The sequence below is a fragment of the Myxocyprinus asiaticus genome, chromosome 39, assembly GCF_019703515.2.
Source record: "Myxocyprinus asiaticus isolate MX2 ecotype Aquarium Trade chromosome 39, UBuf_Myxa_2, whole genome shotgun sequence".
Classification (NCBI taxonomy): Eukaryota; Metazoa; Chordata; class Actinopteri; order Cypriniformes; family Catostomidae; genus Myxocyprinus; species Myxocyprinus asiaticus.
Genome location: NC_059382.1, coordinates 9,892,649 through 9,915,408, shown reverse-complemented (window position 1 = coordinate 9,915,408; position 22,760 = coordinate 9,892,649). Strand labels below are relative to the sequence as shown.

General features: G+C 37.5%; 1 protein-coding gene across 1 annotated transcript in view; it reads right to left on the bottom strand.

Moving 5' to 3' along the window:
- Positions 1-3,930: 3,930 nt before the first annotated feature.
- Positions 3,931-22,760, bottom strand: part of LOC127430096 (sister chromatid cohesion protein PDS5 homolog B-like) — a 56,347-nt gene continuing 37,517 nt past the window's right edge. Inside the window, exons 24-34 of the mRNA XM_051679565.1 lie at positions 22,322-22,445; positions 21,829-22,033; positions 20,779-20,893; positions 20,341-20,473; positions 17,667-17,786; positions 17,492-17,554; positions 17,273-17,415; positions 10,424-10,897; positions 8,714-8,812; positions 8,488-8,602; positions 3,931-4,744 (exon numbers count right to left, since the gene is read on the bottom strand). Coding sequence (XP_051535525.1) covers positions 4,709-4,744; positions 8,488-8,602; positions 8,714-8,812; positions 10,424-10,897; positions 17,273-17,415; positions 17,492-17,554; positions 17,667-17,786; positions 20,341-20,473; positions 20,779-20,893; positions 21,829-22,033; positions 22,322-22,445 — 1,627 coding nt within the window. The 3' untranslated portion in view covers positions 3,931-4,708. The remainder of the gene's footprint in view (positions 4,745-8,487; positions 8,603-8,713; positions 8,813-10,423; positions 10,898-17,272; positions 17,416-17,491; positions 17,555-17,666; positions 17,787-20,340; positions 20,474-20,778; positions 20,894-21,828; positions 22,034-22,321; positions 22,446-22,760) is intronic.

The window sequence follows — 22,760 nt, the reverse complement described above, 5'->3', positions numbered from 1 at the left end:
CAAAGTTCTGGTCACCATTCACTTGCATTGTAAGGACCAACAGAGCTGAAATATTCTTCTAAAAATCTTTGTGTTCAGAAGAAGAAAGTAAGTCATACACATCTGGGATGACATAAGGGTGAGTAAATGATGAGAGAATTTTCATTTTTGGGTGAACTATCCCTTTAATATCTGATTTTCAGTTTAAATTGATTATTTACAGTTGTCTGTGTTGGTGCTAATTGCACAAGTTCAACTTTATATGCAAGCAACTTTACTGAAACAAACTATTTATGCAAGATTCTCAAGTGTGAAGACACCGTTAAGTTATATATATATAATACGGTTACATTTGTAAATATAAGTAAATGCATTAGGTATCATTAACTAACAATGAAAAATATATATTTACAGTATTTATTAATCTTAGTTATTTTTCAAAAGTATAATTGTTCATTGTTAGTTCATAATGTATATTAACTATTAGCACATATAACTTAAAGTATTAGTATATGTTGCAATTAACCAAGATTGTTAACTAATATTAACACGTCACCTTATTGTAAAATGTCAACAGTATTTCTTATTTCCTCCTTCCTATAAATCACTCCAAGACCACTGACGTGTAAATGGCCCTTGTCTTTGCTTATACCAACACTGAATTGTTTGTCTAGTGCCTTGGATCTCAGTTCCAATTGGTGAAAAGTGGAGTTCTTTCTTCCATAGTGTGGGTGTGTATAAAATGTATGCAAATTGCTGCTCCACACAAAGCTTTTATAATGGTACTAAAAAGCTGTTTCAGTGTTGATCTGTTAAATGCAGCCTAATGGATTTTCAGTTTTGAAGCAAATGCCACAGAACTGCTGGTCAGCAGATGGCTAACCCAAAAGCATTTTTCCCATGTCTTAAAAAGTATATATATATATATATATATATATATATATATATATATATATATATATATATATATATATATATATATATATATACACACAGGTGCATCTCAATAAATTAGAATGTTGTGGAAAAGTTCATTTATTTCAGTAATTCAACTCAAATTGTGAAACTCGTGTATTAAATAAATTCAATGCACACAGACTGAAGTAGTTTAAGTCTTTGGTTCTTTTAATTGTGATGATTTTGGCTCACATTTAACAAAAACCCACCAATTCACTATCTCAAAAAATTAGAATATTTTGACATGCCAATCAGCTAATCAACTCAAAACACCTGCAAAGGTTTCCTGAGCCTTCAAAATGGTCTCTCAGTTTGGTTCACTAGGCTACACAATCATGGGGAAGACTGCTGATCTGACAGTTGTCCAGAAGACAATCATTGACACCCTTCACAAGGAGGGTAAGCCACAAACATTCATTGCCAAAGAAGCTGGCTGTTCACAGAGTGCTGTATCCAAGCATGTTAACAGAAAGTTGAGTGGAAGGAAAAAGTGTGGAAGAAAAAGATGCACAACCAACCGAGAGAACCGCAGCCTTATGATTGTCCAGCAAAATCGATTCAAGAATTTGGGTGAACTTCACAAGGAATGGACTGAGGCTGGGGTCAAGGCATCAAGAGCCACCACACACAGACATGTCAAGTAATTTGGCTACAGTTGTCGTATTCCTCTTGTTAAGCCACTCCTGAACCACAGACAACGTCAGAGGCATCTTACCTGGGCTAAGGAGAAGAAGAACTGGACTGTTGCCCAGTGGTCCAAAGTCCTCTTTTCAGATGAGAGCAAGTTTTGTATTTCATTTGGAAACCAAGGTCCTAGAGTCTGGAGGAAGGGTGGAGAAGCTCATAGCCCAAGTTGCTTGAAGTCTAGTGTTAAGTTTCCACAGTCTGTGATGATTTGGGGTGCAATGTCATCTGCTGGTGTTTGTCCATTGTGTTTTTTGAAAACCAAAGTCACTGCACCCATTTACCAAGAAATTTTGGAGCACTTCATGCTTCCTTCTGCTGACCAGCTTTTTAAAGATGCTGATTTCATTTTCCAGCAGGATTTGGCACCTGCCCACACTGCCAAAAGCACCAAAAGTTGGTTAAATGACCATGGTGTTGGTGTGCTTGACTGGCCAGCAAACTCACCAGACCTGAACCCCATAGAGAATCTATGGGGTATTGTCAAGAGGAAAATGAGAAACAAGAGACCAAAAAATGCAGATGAGTTGAAGGCCACTGTCAAAGAAACCTGGGCTTCCATACCACCTCAGCAGTGCCACAAACTGATCACCTCCATGCCATGCCGAATTGAGGCAGTAATTAAAGCAATAGGAGCCCCTACCAAGTATTGAGTACATATACAGTAAATGAACATACTTTCCAGAAGGCCAACAATTCACTAAAAATGTTTTTTTATTGGTCTTATGATGTATTCTAATTTTTTGAGATAGTGAATTGGTGGGTTTTTGTTAAATGTGAGCCAAAATCACCACAATTAAAAGAACCAAAGACTTAAACTACTTCAGTCTGTGTGCATTGAATTTATTTAATACACGAGTTTCACAATTTGAGTTGAATTACTCAAATAAATGAACTTTTCCATGACATTCTAATTTGAGATGCACCTGTGTATGTGTGTATATATATATATATATATATATATATAATTTGTTATTTTAAACCAATTTGTGCTTTTCACTACCTTTTAAAATGAGCAGTGATTCAGAGTAATGATTAATACATTGAAAACACTAGAATCTCAAACAGCGATCGAGATTCATAGCTAATATCTAGCCCTCAACGGGTTTTTTCCAAAAACACTCAAAATGGATTGAGGGTGTTTTCGCTTGGGAAAAAAAAAAATGTACTGTACGCCCTAACAAGCTAAATGTACAGTATTTGAATGGCTCTTTCTACATTTACATGCAGTGAACATTTTAATGTCCAACATTTTAATGTCTGCAAATTTTGTTGTATACCCCTCTTTAGCTTCTCTTATTCATACCTTTCTTGGATTCCTGGACAGATCAGAAGGTCCTAAATTTACAAATGCAGATTTACATATTTACCTGTATCTTTAACATCTTATTATTTATGCAAAGGTAGCACCTTACATGACTGTCCATATTACACTTCTCCAGACTACAGTCAACCTACAAATGGCTTACTTCAGGGATAGTTCACCCAAAAATGAAAATTCTCTCATTTACTCACCCTCATGCCATCCCAGATGTGTATGACTTTCTTCTGCTGAACACAAAGATTTTTGCAGAATATCTCAGCTCTGTAGGTCCATTTAATGCAAGTGAATGGTGACCAGAACTCAGAAGGTCCAAAAAGCAAATAAAGGCAGCATAAAAGTCATCCATACGAATCCAGTGGTTACACTGATGAAGCGATACGACAGAAATGGATCAACATTCAAGTCATTTTTTTTTTACTATAAATCTCCACATTCAAATAGTCCTCCTAAGCGCTCTTCTCTCCAAAGAGTTCTTTTGTTTTTGGAGATTCGCATTCTTTGTGCATATCGCAACCTACTGGTCAGGGAGAATTTATAGGAAAAAGGACTTAAATATTAATCAATTTCTCACCCACACCTGTCATATCACTTCTGTAGACAGATTTAACCACTGGAGTCGAATGGATTACTTTTATGCTGCCTTTATGTGCTTTTTGAGTTTAAAAGTGTGTACCCTGTTGAGTTGCATTGGGCCTACAGAGCCGAGATATTCTTCTAAGTCTTTTTGTGTTTCACAGAAGAAAGTCATACACTTCTGGGATGGTATAAGGGTGAATAAATGATGAAAGAATTTTCATTTTTGAGTGAACTATTCCTTTAAAAGTTGTTTTTACACATTAAATTGGAACAGGAGTACTTAAATATTTAAAAAAAATATATACATTTAATTTATAATTAAATTACATTTTAAATATGTAATATCATTATATTAAATACCCAAAAGAAAACATACCAATTAACAAGTGAGAATGCCAACAACTTTAAGCAAGAAAATACGCAAGTTATTTATACAGAATATTTTATTGGTTCAGCAGACTGAAAAACTGATTTGGGTGGTGGGGGAGGAAAACATTTTCTATTGTTTCCCAACACGCAGCCAATATTAAAACAACCATCCTCTCCCCGTTTCATACACTGATAAAATCAATACTGGGCTGTAAAATGTAACAAATATGTGAATTCATCAACAGACCAGTGTTTCTTTTATCTGCAGAGGCACATTTGCACATGCACAACCATATGCACACAAGAATTACACAAATGAGAAGGGTTAAAAAAAAGGAAAGGATAAAATGACGAACAAATAAAAAAGGGAACTACAAAACGGTTATTTGTGAAAGCACAGTACAGAATGATATACAGAAGACACAGGACAGATACAGTACTGCTAAAAGTTGTTCAGATTTTTTTTTCCATTACTTGAACAGATCAGCTGGTGCAATATATTTAAAGCTGAAGGAAAAAGCTATACAAGTTGCCCTAAACTTGGGTGGGGAGAGAGAGCCCAAAAAACTATTTACACTTTCTTTCTCATAAGATTAATATCGCATGGTCGGCACACATAATGCAAAAACGAACCACAAGTCTTGGTGGATCAACAGGGCAGAATCATACGGCAGAAAAGACGGCAAAATACAGCGGAAGCAGATGCATGGCTCCAAAAAGTCCAAACTTTCCATAAATTCACTCTTCTCTTGCAGACTTTTTCCCCCTTAAGAACAGACAATCTTGAATCGCTCTTGCATTTCATATGTCTCAACGCACTCATCTTCTGTCCCTTCTCCCCACCTTTCGTCGCACCTGGAAAGCATACACCATTATCGCATATTCAAAAAATGTCAAGATAAAAATAACAGGAAAAGAGCTTTTAAGACTTCTGGGTACAACAGAATGGGCAGGGGACCCATTCTTTTTGATCAATGAAATTCTGTGACTTTTCCACAACCTTTATTTGTGATAACTAGATACAGATCATTTTGATTCAGATCATATTCAGCAATGAATCATTTAGACTTGTGAACCTTTTTTTTCGACCAGTTAACTGAAAAGAACTGACTGAAAAGGAACGATTCATAAATATATTTTGTATATGTGCAGTATATTCACTTTAGAAATTTCTCTGATGTTTCCATGACTTTTAGGCTTTGAAAACTCAATTTTAAAATTCCATGATATGGGGATGCACTGAAATTTAGGCCGTCAAAGTTTCGCAAGAGTGTTTTCCACTTTCCAGTGCTCCGATAGCTCCAAAAGCAGACAGGATGCATTTAACAAGTAAATGTATCTTCGCTTTCCAATGAAAAACACGCATCTCCACTTTTGCCAATTTTGAGTTTTTAACACAGACGGAATGTGCCGAATGATCTCTTCCTACTGTTTGAATTGTGCATCGAAATAACCAATGAAAAGATGTTTAATCGGGCTATCTGTTTAACAAGTACAGTTGAAGTCAGAAGTTTACATACAGCTTAGCCAAATACATTTAAACTCAGTTTTTCACAATTCCTGACAATTAATCGTAGAAAACATTCCCTGTCTTGGATCAGTTTGGATCACTACTTTACTTTAAGAATGTGAAATGTCAGATTAATAGTAGAGAGAATTATTTATTTCAGCTATTCTTTCTTTCATCACATTCCCAGTGGGTCGGAAGTTTACATACACTTTGTTAGTTTTTGGTAGAACTGCCTTTAAATTGTTTAAATTGGGTCAAACTTTTTGGGTAGCCTTCCTCAAGCTTCTCAAATTAAGTTGCTGGAATTTTGGCCCATTCCTCCAGACAGAACTGGTGTAACTGAGTCAGGTTTGTACGCCTCCTTGCTTGCACATGCTTTTTCAGTTCTGCCCACTCCAATACCTTGACTTTGTTGTCCTTAAGCCATTTTGCCTCAACTTTGGAGGTATGCACTGTCCATTTGGAAGACTCATTTGCGACCGAGCTTTAACTTCCTGGCTGATGTCTTGAGATGTTACTTCAGTATAATCACATAATTTTCCTTCCTCATGATGCCATCTATTTTGTGAAGTGCACCAGTTCCTCCTGCAGCAAAGCACCCCCACAACATGATGCTGCCACCCCCATGCTTAACGGTTGGGATAGTGTTCTTTGGCTTGCAAGCCTCACCCTTTTTCCTCCAAACATAACGATGGTCATTATGGCCAAACAGTTCAATATTTGTCATCAGACCAGAGGACACTTCTCCAAAAAGTAAGATCTTTGTCACCATGTGCACTTGCCAACTGTAGTCTGGCTTTTTAATGGAGGTTTTGGAGCAGAGGCTTCTTCCTTGCTGAACAGCCTTTCAGGTTATGTCGATATAGGACTCTTTTTTCTGTGGATATAGATACTTGTCTACCTGTTTCTCCAGCATCTTCACAAGGTCCTTTGTTGTTGTTCTGGGATTGATTTGCACTTTTCACACCAAACTACGTTCATCTCTAGGAGACAGAATGCGCCTCCTTCCTGAGTGGTATGATGGCTTGTGGTCCCATGGCGTTTATACTTGCATACTATTATTTGTACAGATGAATGTGGTACCTTCAGGAGTTTGAAAATTGCTCCAAAAGGATGAACCAGACTTGGAGGTCCACATTTTTTTTCCTGAGGTATTGGCTGATTTCTTTTGATTTTCCCATGATGTCAAGCAAAGAGGCACTGAGTTTGAAGGTAGACCTTAAAATACATCCACAGGTACACCTCCAATTCAGTGCACCTCCTATCAGAAGCTAAATGGCTAATTGTCTAAAGGCTTGACATCATTTTCTGGAATTTTCCAAGCTGCTTAAAGGCACAGTTAGCTTAGTATATGTAAACCTCTGGCCCACTGGAATTGTGATATAGTCTTTTAAAGTGGAACAATCTGTCTGTAAACAATTGTTGGAAAAATTACTTGTGTCATGCACAAAGTAGATGTCCTAAACGACTTGCCAAAACTATAGTTTGCTAATATTAAATCTGTGGAGTGGTTAAAAAAAATGAGTTTAATGACTTCAACCTAAGTGTACGTAAACTTCTGACTTATACTGTATCTCCATTGGTCTTGAGAAGTGTCCATAACGAACCGCATATGTCTCACCCTTATGTTTTAAAGAGCGTCAACTAATTTACCTCAGCTGTCCGGCTGAAGTGTAGTGAAGAGATTTCCAACATCGCGCTGGCTCTGTGATTTTCCTAACAACCAAAGCCATTTATGCATGCACAATGTCAGGAGGCTTTAAAAAGTAGACTATACCAGCCATATATGGTTGCCAGATTTCCATCTTCGCAAAACCGCGAGTGAAAGCTAATTCTGACCCAGAAAACGCATCTTGAAACCGAACTGTCCACTCAACAACCGGACTAAAAACCTTTGTCATAAAACTGTTTCGATCTAAAATATTAAGTGAAAACTCAGATTATATCCAAAAATAAATTCTCTAGCAATCAATAACCTACCAACTTCTGGCAACATGAACAGTTAGACTACAGTCTGTAACTGAACATGCGCCATTGGAACCCATGATAAGAAAACATTGTATTTCCACATTCGCTAACCAAAATCCATGTAAGTCCAATCAAAATATCAAACACATCACTAACAGATGTGTAATGATAGAATTCTATTTATGGTGCTAAAGGTGTCAAATTGTTATTTTCGATTCATTTTGTAAGATTGTTTATGAGAAAAAGTGTTTTTCCATGCTCTTGAAATTTTGTTTAGGAGATACATGCTATTCATCAGACAGCGACGATATAGTCTGCATGCACAGCACACTTCAACGAATTATTGTTGACACACTCATAGCAGCATGCGCAGTTTGTAAGCACTAATGTTTTTCAGCGCAGCTCAAAGTTCTCCCTGGAAATGTTCTGCCAAAATAAATGCCAGAGGGTTTTAAAATTGAGAAATTATGACTGAAATTGTATTATTGAATAATAACATTATTATTGTTGCTGTTATTATTAAATTACAATAATATTTAAATTGAGGGGGCCCGGGTAGGTCAGCGAGTATTGACGCTGACTACCACCCCTGGAGTCGCGAGTTTGAATCCAGGGCATGCTGAGTCACTCCAGCCAGGTCTCCTAAGCAACCAAATTGGCCCGGTTGCTAGGGAGGGTAGAGTCACACGAGGTAACCTCCTTGTGGTTGCTATAATGTGGTTCTCACTCTCGGTGGGGCGCATGCTGAGTTGTGCGTGGATGCCACGGAGAACAGCATGAAGCCTCCACACACTACGTCTCCGCGGTAACGCGCTCAACATGCCACGTGATAAGATGCGCAGATTGATGGTCTCAGAAGCAGAGGCAACTAATGTTTCTAAAAGACCACAATAAATAAATAAAGATTTGAATGTGGAAGAATTTGGCTTTTGAAACTCCCATGAAGAACAACATTATATATAAAAAAAAAAAAAAAAAAAAAAAAAAAAAATTATATATATATATATATATATATATATACGTACACACACACACACAATAAAAATTTTCATTATATACAAATTCCCTGATATCTCTAGGTTTTCTATGACAGTGGGGACCCTGAAGAAAGAGAACTTGCTTTAGGTGATGAGTCCATCGTCTCCTCTTCTTCTTCCTCCTCACTCTGTTGAGCTGTGTCCATTTCCTCTTCAGACTCCTCTTCCTGGTTGGCAGCAGCTCTGGATCTCCCACCACTGAAACAGATTGAGAGAGTCAACCTCCATGAACACAGACATATACACACATGTAGACATCAGTGTTTGCCAACATTGAGGGAAAGCGTAAGAGATCAATTTCAGCAGTACCTGGCTTTCCTAGCCGCTGTCTGTGACTTTGGAGGTCGTCCTCTTCTTTTCTGAGGTGTGGATTCCACAGAATCGCTGGCAGTCTCTGGTGCCTCCACTCTGTGAATAATCATTTACCATTTAGTTATGTGTTAAAGAAAACTTGTCCTTATCAACAAGTGCTAATGTTGCTTAAATATAAATACTGGTTTGTTTGACAGAATTTGACATGAATTGACTGGCTTCACGTTCTTCTTTGAAAGTAACTTCGTAATACTTTCTAATTACTGTACAACATACTAGGAATGCAAAAAATATTTGTACTTTGGTACAAGGCAACATTTTGAAAAAACAAAACAAAAAAATCTACAGTACAGTTTTTCTACAGTATACTTAGTACATACTCAATGCAGTAGGCAGGTCATGAATATTCATTTGTTCACACTGATGTAATGTTGCTTCCAAATCTTCTGGGAGCACCCAATCAAGAAGCTTGAATAATATTCATAAGGCAAGCTTTCACCATAGTAGGATTTGTACATTTTCCAGCTGATTAGCACCCACTTAGCAATGTCTGACTTTCAAAAAAATACTAAGCATGACCTTCACATTACACCATTAACATTTATGAGCCAATCCTTCCCCATAGTATAACTGGTAAATCTGCACACGGGTGCTGTATATTAACTACGGAATTAGTTAATATATGCAACGTTTTAACTATTGGAGTGTGTTACAGGGTATATGCAGGTTTAAGAAATGAAATGTGAAAACATTTTTAAAGAATAAGACCATTCAAACATTTATGTACATTTTCAGTCATTGCATTTTTTAGGCATTAAATAAGTAGAACTGTTTGAATGGTGATTAAGGCTGGGCAAGATAAAAAAAAATAAAAATATTTTTTTGTACAAAAATAGCGATAGTCGCAAGGTAAAATAATTTAGTTAAAATAGTCTCACTTTCTCACTAAATCATGGTTCATGGAAGATTCATATTTAATAGCATTTATTTATATGCAACAATATATTAATACATATAAATAAATAGCAAAATACGTTTATTTACATGAACCAGCTGAACGAACCGACAAGAATGATTCTGACTTTCCAAAGCTACATTCTACATAGAGAGAGAGCATTTTAGGAAAAAGACTCAGTCAACAAATTTGAGATTTCCACGAACAACATTTTGGAAATTTTCTGTTATGAAAAATATTTATGACTTTTAAACTGCCTTAAATTTAAAAAACTGATGTAACTTTTTCTGTGTTAAAATACTTTCTCCTATCCCAGCTTAATATGCAGAGACAATTATAAGTTTAACATTCATAGGTTAATTTTCTCGAAAACTTTAAGCATTCTCTCTCTCTCTGGCACTTTGAAAGTTCCTGTTTGTTTAGAGTGACCCACTTAGACCCGCCCCAACAACGCTGCTTAACTAATGGCGTGAATGGGGTGGGACTATCTCTTTGTTTGACCAATGGCAGAAGGGGGGTGTATTCAGAATGCTCTTTTGAAAACCAAATTTATTTTTGCAATTCCGTTTGATGGTGCAGAAATTACATACTTCAGCTTTAAGACTTAAACACTTTTTAGGTATCCTCAGACACCCTGTGTTATGGCATTTACATTTGGTATTGTGATACTCCTGCAACATACTACAATAGCATTGTCCTCATAAAATTCCGGAAAAATTCCTCAAAGGATTGGCAAACAGGTTGTCACTCACCTTGGTTTGCGCCCTCTCCTGCCCTTGGGCTTCACCTCCATATTCTCACTTCCTCCATCATCATCTTCCTCCTCCTCCTCCTCTTCCTCCTGCTGCTCTTCCTCATTCTCCTCCTCTGCAGGTGGAGCAGCCTTCCTACGACCCCTCCTGACCTTGTTTGGCGTCTCGTCCTTGGCGGCAGCCGACTTGGGGGGTCGTCCTCTGCGAGTCCTCTTAGGTGGACTGTTCTGTTCGTCTTCGGTCTCCATGGTTGTCTCAGCCATACTGTTGTCTTCACCCCATTGTTCTTCTGTATCATCAGTGCTTGTGTTGGCTGCTTTCTTGCGGCCCCGCTTGGGCTTGGACTCCTGGCCCTTGTCCTCAAGGTTAGAGGCAGTGCCCCGTTTGCGCCCCCTGGTTGGCTTTTCTGTCTCGGATGGGCTTTTCATTGAAATGTCTTCATTCTCGCTGTGGTCCACATCACCAGAGTCCAGCCTGGAGTGTGAAAATATACAGAAAGCTAGATTCAGGATTCTCACACCTTTTAACACCTCAATGTCATTCAAGACAACTGAAAAATATATATATTTTTAAATAATAGCGATTGGACTTACGAGGAGCAATTTATTTCCAATGATATTACTATTGCTAGGATGCTGTGGGTGGTTGCCAAGGCATTGCTATGAGGTTGCTAGTGTTCTTGGTGGTTGCTAAGGCATTATTTGGGTGTTCGGGGTTGCTTACAGGGTTATGTCAGGTTACAGGGTTTTGCTGATATGTCAAATCAACAAAACTTCAGAAACTGTGTTGATGCTTTTTCTTAAGAATGGTAAACAAATGATGATGAAAGACAAAATTTTAAATACCATGGATTAGTATTTACTGAGAAATCCATTATTTTGTAGAGAAGTCAAAATGGTAATGTTTGCCTATGATTTGGAGTAAAATTACAGGTTTTTTACATTATTTTATTTTCACAAAGATAGGTGGGATTATTGCTAAAAATCGGTTGATTTTAGCACCCCTTCTTGCAAAACATCTGCTAATGGAGTCCAAAAATTAGAGAGAATTTTTTATTTTTTTTCCTCCAATATTGGAGTGCCTATAACTCCAAAAGTATTAAAAGGAATTGTTTACCCAAAAATGATCATATTCTCAAACTCATTAAATCCTTTTTCTTGTGTGGAACACAAAGTTTTATTTAAAGGAGATATGATGTGTTTATATCCATACAATGCAAGTCCATGGAGTCCAAAACTTCCAAGCTCCAAAAAGGACATTAAGGCAAATAATGGTAATCCATACATCTCGAGTGGTTTAATCCATGTCTTTAGAAGAAATACAATCGTTTTTGGGTGACAAACAAAATAAAATGTAACTCCTTTTCGTACAAATCTTGACATTGATGTCTCCTAGGTGCGATCATAATTTAAAGCACTATTACACTTTATGCATGCACAGTGTTGGAAGTTTTGGACCCCATGTACTTGCATTGTATGTAAATAAACATAATTAATTTGTCCTTGAAAAATTATTCATGTTCTGCAGAATGAAAAAAGTAATACAAGTTTTAGACGGCATAACGGTGAGTAACTGATGTGAGGGGGTAAACTATTCCTATATATTAGTATAATTTTAGATTCTGGTTCAGAACAAACTTTTCTTTCTGTATCTTCATTTTTAAAGCCCTTTATGGTTAAATCCCAGAAATATGAGGCTCTCAGTGCGGTTCCATTTGTAAATTTGACTGATTTTCAATGGTCGAAAACCAAATGTGGTCACATGGCATGAGCCTTGTTTTTCTTGTCCAACAAGAGATCTGAGGTCTAAAGTTCAAATAATGTTGAAACTAGAAATTAATCATTCACATTCTTAGCACAGATAAAATGTTTTACGCACCTAATTTTAATACTCAGGTTTCAAGTCCCTAACCCTAAGTACCAGTAATAGTGATGCTTGTCTTCATCTTATCTTTTACAGAACAGAGAACACTTCAAATTGTTTAGAGGAAGTGTTAAATTAAAGCAGTTTGTGTTCTGATTCATTGTTTTCACGCAGGTTGTGAAAAGCCATGATCTACTGATTGATGTGTCGGTAACCAGTTATTAAAGATTAACCCTGACTAATGAAGCACATTAAAAGCTAAACACTGAAAGCATCTTTTTTTGGGGGGGGGGGTTTCCCCTTTTTCTCCCAATTTGGAATGCCCAATTCCCAATGCGCTCTAAGTCCTCGTGGTGGCGTAGTGATTCGCCTCAGTCCGGGTGGCGGAGGACGAATCCCAGTTGCCTCCACGTCTGAGACAGTCAACCCGCGCATCTTATCACATGGCTTGTTGAGCACGTTGCCACGGAGACATAGCGCGTGTGGAGGCTTCACACCATCCACCGCGGCAACCACGCTCAATTCACCATGTGCCCCACCGAGAACAAACCACATTATAGCGACCACGAGGAGGTTACCCCATGTGACTCTACCCTCCCTAGCAACCGGGCCAATTTGAGTGCTTAGGAGACCTGGCTGGAGTCACTCAGCACGCCCTGGGATTCGAACTAGCGAACTCCAGGGGTGGTAGCCAGCGTATTTTACCACTGAGCTACCCAGGCCCGAAAGCATCTAATTTTAAAAGACACCTATGAGTTTGACCATTATAAATCTCAGAGGGACAGCATGTGTCATCTGACTGCACGTAAAGCACACAGTCCCTCCTCCATAAAAACGGTTGGTTTCAATGCGAGTGCTCTGTGGACATGGCATAGGTAAAAGGGATACAGCAATTATTGTGCCTTCGTGACGCGCAGGATGAAACACTCCATTCAAAAGAATCTCAATGACATCTATTCAGCAATGTTTCTTCAACATAATAGCCACTGCACGCCTTCTCTTCCTGCTTTCCCTTGTGTCGTTATGATTACTGAAAACCATGACCTCAAAAGAGCTTGTTTAGTCCGCAGTAGGAAGCAAAAGCGACAGCCAGGTTTTGCAGTATGAAATATTCATTTCAATGACATCTAAAATGGATTCAGAATATGCGTGAGGCTGTTTCAGGTTCTTTATAATGCTTGAGTATTTATGTTCACCACCATTAGTTCTACATGAAATCTAGAAAAAGTTCATTCTAGTGAGCAGATCATGCCATTGCATTTTGAATTTAGGGAGTAGTGATGTTCGAATTGCAAACAAATCATTCTTCTGAGTCTGTTATTTTTAATCAATCGCAAATAGTTTGTAAACCACTGAAATGTAAGGAAGAAAGTTGTTTTGAAAACAATACAATATTTAACGCAATCTACATAACATAAGGTGAGAATTGTGTAAGAGCTCAATTCATTACTCAATGCAAGTACGAGTTGCATTCTCACTGTTGCCACAAGGGGTGCTATTAGGGCTGTCATGATTATGAAATTTGGCTGGCGATTAATCGTCAAACAAATCATTGCGATTATGACTATTAATTGTCTGTTTTGGGGCTTTCACGATTATGAAGACTGTGATACAAATTGTCATACTTTTGTCACAGGTGTATGTGTGCTTCATAACACCTTGTCCTAATCAGACGAGATGCGATAAGATTCCAGCGACACACAATTGGTCTGTGACCACACCAGGTGCGTCACAACACCGCAATATTAATGCACTAAATGAGGATAATTGACAATAAAATGTAGAAAAGAGAGCAATTACAGACGAAGCAGTCTGTACGCAATTCATTTTCTCATTGAAGCTCCGAATTGGCATTCACTTTCTACGGCAAACCCAAGGGGATCAATACACACTCACACACATACACAGGGCAGTTACTTTAGGAATCGCATCCTTATACAATCCGTTACGATTAATATGTTAATGCGGTACCCCTGTTGTTATTTTGCCAATCTCCACATAACAGGGAAGCGGAGAGAAAGTCAGAATGAGCCGGTATGACTCCCCTCTGCCATTCTGAACCGGTGTGTGTGCGTGTGTGTGTGTGTGTGTGTGAGACAGAGCTCCGGCTGAAGAAAGCGAGACCTCAAGAACAACATTCAGTAGGTGAGTGACACCCTCGGCCAAAAATCAAGTTGTTGTGAACCGGCTAGTGAGATGCCGACTTTAATATACTGCAATAAGGATAATTTTAGACCCATTTGGTGACTGCACTGGCCGGCGCGACGTCGCAGAAATAGAAACCATTACAAAAATAGAAAGCCCTGGTTAGGATAAAAACTCTGATTAACATAGAAAAGATACCTTTTATCGCATGTCACGGCATCGAGTCACGTCTGGTTAGGACACTGTGTAAACCTTAAGAAGTTATTTATTCATATTTAACTTTTACATGATTTCCTTTAAGGCTTCAAAAACGTATGACATTAAAAATTATATTTTACATCTCAAAATATTTCTCTGTTTTTGATCAACTTTAGTCTTGGTAAATTTTGCATTTACACTGTTACCCAGCAAACCTGAATAGCTATTATATTACATTACATTATAATATATTATATGCATGCAATAGTAAAATATTTCTGTCTAAAATTCTACACTTTTCGCACGTTATTTTAAGGTTCAGTCTCCTCTGCTACTTTCACTGCAATGCAATGTCACTATGTGTCATTAACACCACGTGTATGAACCCACAACGCCAAATAACATTTGCCATTACACGATTGTTAAATTAAAGTGAAACCAGAGCACTTTGCTTTCACTAAAATCCTTGTTTAGTGCGAACCTCCGCAGACTGCGCATGCATCACAGTGCTTCAAGCCTGGTTCAGAGGCTGTTTAAGGAACAGTTCACCCAAAAATGAAAATTCTCTCATCATTTACTAAACCTTAGGCCATCCCAGATGTGAATGACTTTCTTTCTTCTGCAGAACACAAAGATTTTTAGAAGAATATCTCAATTCTTCATATGCAAGTGAATGGGTGCCAAAATTTTGAAGCTCCAAAAATCACATAAGTCAGCATAAAAGTAATCCATAAGACTCCAGTGGTTAAATCAATGTCTTCAAAAGCAATATGATAGGTGTGGGTGAAAAAGTCATTTTTTACTATAAATTCTCCTCCCTGCTCAGTCAGCCTCGATATACTTCAGCAGAAGCGGTTCTGTTATTGTAATTTATTATGACACTGATACCATTGCAATGATGAGTGTATTAAGTGTTAATGTGCAGAACAAAGATAAAACAACAATGATAGAGGCCTATCTTACTTTAGACAGATGTGTGAATGGCTTTTGCTGCAGATGGCACATGAGTAAATGGGCACATGAGAGTATCTGATTACTTTAGTTGACAAAAAAATAAAAAATAAAATAATTCACATGACTTGGTCTTGGGAATGTCTGTAAGTGAATGATCGTACAGATGTAGGTACATTTGCACCAGCTAGCTAATAACTCTGCACATTGATGTGTTCAAGTTGACTGATTTTGATTCACTGAAAAAATTTGCCATCAGCCTAAAGGTAGATGGAGCTCCAGGTCACACCTACCGATGATGTGGACCAATGGCAAAAAGAAGGTGTTTAGCAGCCGACAAGAATTTTTCCTAAAAGTTCGCCCCAGCGAGCTGTTACGAACCACCGAAACGAATGCAAAAAAACCTTATTTTTGGCCAGATTTTGTTCTAAATGAAATCACACCCGTTCGTTCTTCGATTTTGTAGGAAGTATATAGAGGCCTTTAACTTTCACATTCTTCTTGTGTTTTTGGTGATTCACATTCTTCATGCATAATCGCACACTACTGGGCAGGGACAACAATTTCTATCAAAAAAGGACTTAAATATTGATCTGTTTCTCACACACACCTATCACTTCTGAAGACATGGATTAAAACACTGGAGTTGTATGGATTACTTTTATGATGCCTTTATGTGCTTTTTGGAATATCAAAATTTTGGCACCCATTCACTTGCATTGTATGAACCTTCAGAGCTGAGATATTCTTCTAAAAATAATAATTTGTGTTGTACAGAAGAAACAAGTGAGTGAGTAAATGACGAGAGAATTTTCATTTTTGAGTGAACAATCCCTTTAATCTTCACTGCTTCTTCAGAGCCCACGGTGCGGCTCAACGTGCCGTTCATTCCCTTATTTGGACAGTAAAATGTGATTGGAATTTAAAGTGCACAATAATCACGGTTATCTCAGATAACCACAGTTAGGTCAAATAGCTGCGATCAGATGATTATTTAATAATAGCGACAAGCCTAAGTACTATCGAAGAAATTTGAAAGGAAGCTAAGTAAGTTTAGTTAAACTTTTGACATATTTATAGCTAGCTACCTGAATAACAACACAGTGACTATCACCCCCTAGAGTATTGTAGTTTGTTTGTGCCCAGGGATGTTAATGATTAATGGATGATTGATTAATCATCATTAACAATTTGACTGCAATCCAATTTCAGCACAAATAAATTCAGTAATTATGCAAGCAGATGGTGAAAAATGTATACATCATCCGCCGCTAGAGGGCGCACTTCCGTTTGCGTGCTGCATGTGACGTTCTGTCCACAAACACGGAATTAAAAAAAACACAGACGTGCATCCTTCATTTCCTTCCTTGTAAAGATGAAGCAGACTCAATGAAAGATAAAAGACATTCAATAATGAAAATGTCTAAAAATCGAAATCGGCATTATTGCTTCAGTAACGCAGGAACAGGTTGTACAAATCAATTCATTCATATGAATCAGACCTTCCCCCTCTACTTGGGAGGACATTTCATTTTCCAGAGATCTCTCGCATAGTACAATAAATCTCTATATCGATCCGCTTTTTCCAACCTCTCTCCACATTCCACTTCATCCTTCATCTACAACATTAAACACAGCAATCCATCCACATAATCTCTCCTCATGTGTACACGTGCGTTTGCGAGGACTGACCTTCCTTTACTGCGGCCGGGGGAGCTGGGGTTGGAATTGCTGCTGGCATTGCTGATGGTCTCCATGCGGGAGAGTTTGGTCTGCAGTTTTCCTGTGGCGGACAGGGGCTTGTTCACGGCACCCAGCACATTTGCTGCCTTAGGCTGAAGATGGAAGTGCAAAGAAGGTCAGGATGTCAATGTGAAGGTTAAAAGCACTGAATAGAGGTCAAATATGTACCTTTCCTGGGGTGAAAAAGGATTTCATCTCAGGAGGCAGATAGTTTTTTGTGTTACTGAAATTCTGAAAAGCAGCGAAAACATTGAGAGACTTAAGTGAATGAGATATTCTGAAATTCTGATTGAACGGTAATATGCTTTAAACAGCTTGAGCAAGCAGGTAGCACGATTATCACCTTGTCTGGTTGCGTGAAGTAACGTGCGGGTAGTACTGGATCTTTAGGAGACTCTAAACTGTAAGTGGTACTCTTGGCGATGACAATGTTCATAGCAACATCACACACCGTGTACAGTTTCTGCAAGGAGACAGATTTCAGAACATAGCATCAATGAGTAAAATGCATGAAAAATGAAATGCAAAAAAAAAAAAAAAATTATGTTACTGAATTAGATACAAAATATCAAACCAAGTTCCCAATTTTTTTTTAAGAGATAGCCCAAGCACACTTTAAGCAAAACATTTCACAAGAATTTTGTTAGGTTTGAAATAACACACACATACTGTTAAAAATTGATAAAACATATTTGGACACATTCTGTTAGTTATACTTGGTGCCGTCCAAACTTAATATGACAAACTACAAGTGTGATTAATCTGTGAGAGGAACTGAATTTATACAGTACATTCATCCACTAAAAAGACCTAGGGAACAGTTTGTTAAAAGCAAATGCAAACATGGCTAGTAAAAGTGAAGTTAGTTTTAAGAAAAGGTCTAGCATCATTTTTCTGTCACTTCGTTTGAGATTTTGTTTGTAATGCATTGATATTAGGTCTGGGTGTTATGGCTACAAAAATTCTCAATTCTCGATCTTGATATCTTTCAGCCTATTGACAATATTCAATATCTTGATATTTATGTATTTGCTCTGAAACGGCATTAAAAGTGATTTTATTTTAAACCATAGGAACCATCATTTCAACCAAACAGCCATTGTAGTCAAGTAGATTAAAAATTCTTAAAACATGAAATAAAAAAAAAATTATAAAAAAGGCATGTTTTCCACAGATATTCACTAACACAACAATGATATTTAATCATTTGTATTTAGATGCACCAATAAAACACAGTAATAAAAAAGCATTTACCTACATACATTTGTACTAAAACATTATTTGTGATTTTTGGAGACCAGTTCAATTTTATTTTTAGATATTTAAGATAATACTATTTTAATATTATTATATGGATTATTATGAGGATTACATTTGTTTCGTACAATAATATACATTTTGTCATATTTACCTTCAGCTAGAGTTTTTATTTAGGGGGAAAGCTGAAAATGTGCTGCAGTGTCAGTATGTATTTGTCAGTTTGCAATAATGCTCATAACAAATCTGTTGAAATGCTGTTATTTCCTCTTCTTCGGTGATCTTTTGTCCTGTTTTTAGATTTGTATAACAACTTGTAGCGGTTACAAATGTTTTGAGTTGCATTATTGTGTGAATCTGCAGTACTTCGCTTTCACAATGCACTTGGACTGCTCTGAGAGCACTGAAAACAGCGAATCATCACAGAACACATCACCTATCACTCTGAAGCACACAAAGACCATGTACTGACTCAATTAAATCAAAGCCTTTTTGGTTTAATAATCACATGACAATACTGAGATTTTGATGTTATTTTTGATGAATTGTGCAGCCCTAATGGATCGTGAACTTAATCTCACAAAGCGCTCTTATGGAAACGTACTGGCCAAATAAAAAGCACACTACAATCATCACGATATTCACAATATTGCTTAACACTTCTCTGGACTAGTCAAAGGCTTACTTAAAAGGATAGTTCACCCAAAAATGAAAACTCTTTAATCATTTACTCACCCTAATGCCATCAAAGATGTGTATGACTTTCTTCTGCAGAACACAAATGAAGATTTTTAGAAGAAACTCTCAGCTCTGTAGGTCCTCACAATGCAAGTGAATAGTGACCAGACATAAAGGGCGATTACATACATTTACATTTATGCATTTGGCAGATGCTTTTATCCAAAGCAACTTACAGTGCACTTATTACAAGGACAACCTGGAGTTCAGTGCCTTGCTCAAGGACACAATGGTGGTGGTTGTGGGGACTGAACCGGCAACTTTCTGCTTATAAGTTATGTAGTTTAGACCACTACGCCACCACCACCACTCCGGGCAGCGTAACAGTAATCCATACGACTCCAGTGGTTTAATCCATGTCTTCTGAAGTGATATAATATGTGTGGATGAGAAACAGACCAATATTTAAGTCCTTTTTTACTATAAATCTCCACCTTTGACCAGTCCTAACCAGTAGGTAGCTAAATATCAAAGTGTAGATGTTCAGTAAAAAAATTATTTAAATATTTATCTGTTTCTCACCCACACCTATCATATTGCTTCTGAAGATATGGATTAAATTACTTTTATACTACTCCTCTTTTGGACCTTCAGAGTTCTGGTCACCATTCACTTGCTTTGTGAGGACCAACAGAGCCGAGATATTCTTTTAAAAATCTTAATTTCTGTTCTGCAGAATCAAGACAGACATACACACCTGGGATGGCACTGAGGGTGAGTAAATGATGAGAATTTTCATTTTTGGGTCAACTATCCCTTTAATATTATATTGCCAGTAAAATCATTGCAGAAATATCATGAATATTCGATATATCGCCCTAAACAAATATGTTATAATAAAATATATTAGGCATGGCTTAAGTGCTCAAAAATTGGGGCCACAACAGGTATAATCATATTCAGAGAATACAAAAACACTAAACATTGTGTAAAACAAAAAATTATAAAACACCATAACCACAGCTTTTGTGCAATGTATTAAAAATAAGAAGAGCAAGGCATTCCTCCAAAATAAGACAGACCTCGTTTATCTTGGGATCATCAGGACATTGTCCATCTTTTGTCTGTTTTATGTTTTCGACCATTTTCCTGATAAACGCATGACTGTTGTTTTCATTTTTGGCCATTAGGATCTCCAAAACAAACCATAAAGCCCTGAAGGAAAAAAAGAGAACATGAGATAAAAATTTTTAAAAAAAGATAGAGAGAGAGAGAGAAAACATCATTTTCAAGATTAAAGACAGATGGCAACTCTGGAACACCATTTATCTGTTTTCAGCAGCCAGCCGAACATCTAACAAGCTGCATATTTTCTCCACCATTAATGCAAATTTGTACCATTTGAAGGGCAAGATATTGGTTCTCATCCAAATTACCCGTCTGATATTTTCAGGGTGTGAAATGACAAACTAATTAATAGATAACATTCTCCAATTAAAGAGGTGCTCGTATAGACTCACTCTTTGATGTCTTTGAGCTGCTCAATGTCCTGGACTTTCACATAGTCTGGGTCATGGACCAGAAGGTGAATTGCATATGGCACCACATATTCCGGCAAGAGAGATATCAGCTTTTCTGTGGCGCGCGCACACACACACACACACACACACACACACGTATTATTATGGATGGAAATAACAAGGAATAGTAACAATTCTGGTTCAAATTTCAATTCCTTAATGATTCAATGAAAGGGACAGATCTCCCAAAAAAGTAAATTTCATTTTCTTCTTTTAAGGATGGAACTGGTTCCTGATTCCCAACCCTAGTTATTATGATAATCTGAGCTTTATAAAAACATGTTATTATCCAGACCTCAAGATACTGTACAATAGCCATGATTTATACTTTGGCTCATAAATATGAATGACAATTGGGAAAAGGTTCACATCCTCCTCGGCTCTCAGACTAACAAATCAAAACTGAAAAGGCTGACGTGCAATGAATTCATTCCAAGAGCAACAGATGATGAAAGCAACACAATGGAGAGATGAATCCGCTTGACAAGACAGATATAACACAACCGTCCTCTGCATAATGACCCTGACGAACTGTTCAATTGAGCATGCAAGGATTTTATTGTGCTGGATGCTGCATGAAGATGAACTAATACAGATCATTAGCACAAAAATACACCAAATCTGAATGTGGTTCCTTAATGATTCCATTAACACCAATTTCAGTACTTCTGAGGAAACCCCACCATCCACAACAAGTCTTGGATATAAACAGTATATACTGAAAAAATAAATATTGTTTTTGTTGGCACATTTTTCAAATATATTTTATTTTGCAGTGTCACTGTAGATTCAGTTACCCTACCATAACAGTCAGTCAGTATGTGAATGCAGTGTTCCATCCACAATGAAAATCATTTGGTTCCAGCATTTTATTTTTATATATATTTTTTTTAAATATAAGAAAAATAAAGAGAAGTGGTTCTGAATAACAACTGGTTCTCAATTCCCAACCATAGCCTTTAGAGCAGGATTGAGGCAGTCTGTCCTTACCGCTGATTGCCGCGTGCTGTTTCAGGTATTCTCTGCGCAGGTTTATGTTTTTGACCAGGCACTGGCGAGCGTGAGCCCTGCGCTCCTTCACCGGGTCTTTGGCACACAGTGTGAAAACAGCCAGGTACTCTAGCGGCAGACGCAATCTGCACAGACCTTTGTGCAGCTTCTGGCCGAAGGCCTGCCGCACTTGGTAGCACTCGTCCTGAGAAACATAAGAGAACACATTAACTATTAATTAGTCATTTAAAGAGTGCTGTCATTCAAAGTTTCCATTTGAAAGCGTGACTGGTGACATGGAACAGTCACAAAATGACCAAACAGCCTTTTAGTAACTGCAGTGCAACCCAGTAAAAAGACGTAATGGGATCTTCTCTTTGACGTTAAGATAAAAGATGATGTTAAAACCAATAGAGCCCTGCTATTAAATATAGCATCAGTCCATCAGTGAGCCAAAGAGGCTGGGTGAGTGTGCTGTGAGATAAGGTCTTACATTGATGACGAGAGCACAGAGCTGGTACTGCTCCAGGGTGATGATCTCATGGTAGCACGGCTCCTGAGCCAGACGAAGAATCGCGCAGCCAGCTGCCAGCCGCAGACGAGACATATCTGGCTTCCTGAACACGAACGTAAAAAATCAGAACAAGTAATCATACCCATATCAAAACAATAGGGCTGGGTATTGATACCGATTCACAAGCACTCAATTCAATTTGATTCCAGTTCGATACAAACTCATTATGTAAGAGCCACAAATGACTAAGATTCAAATATATTTATTTATATAGACGTGGTACGCAGATGATATAAAATTGAGTATAAATGTGTAATACAAAATGTTAATATATATATATATATAACGGTTTACTTATGTTAAATAAACTGAAGCTCCAATAACACTGCATAATGTTAGTGACGTCAACACCATAAGG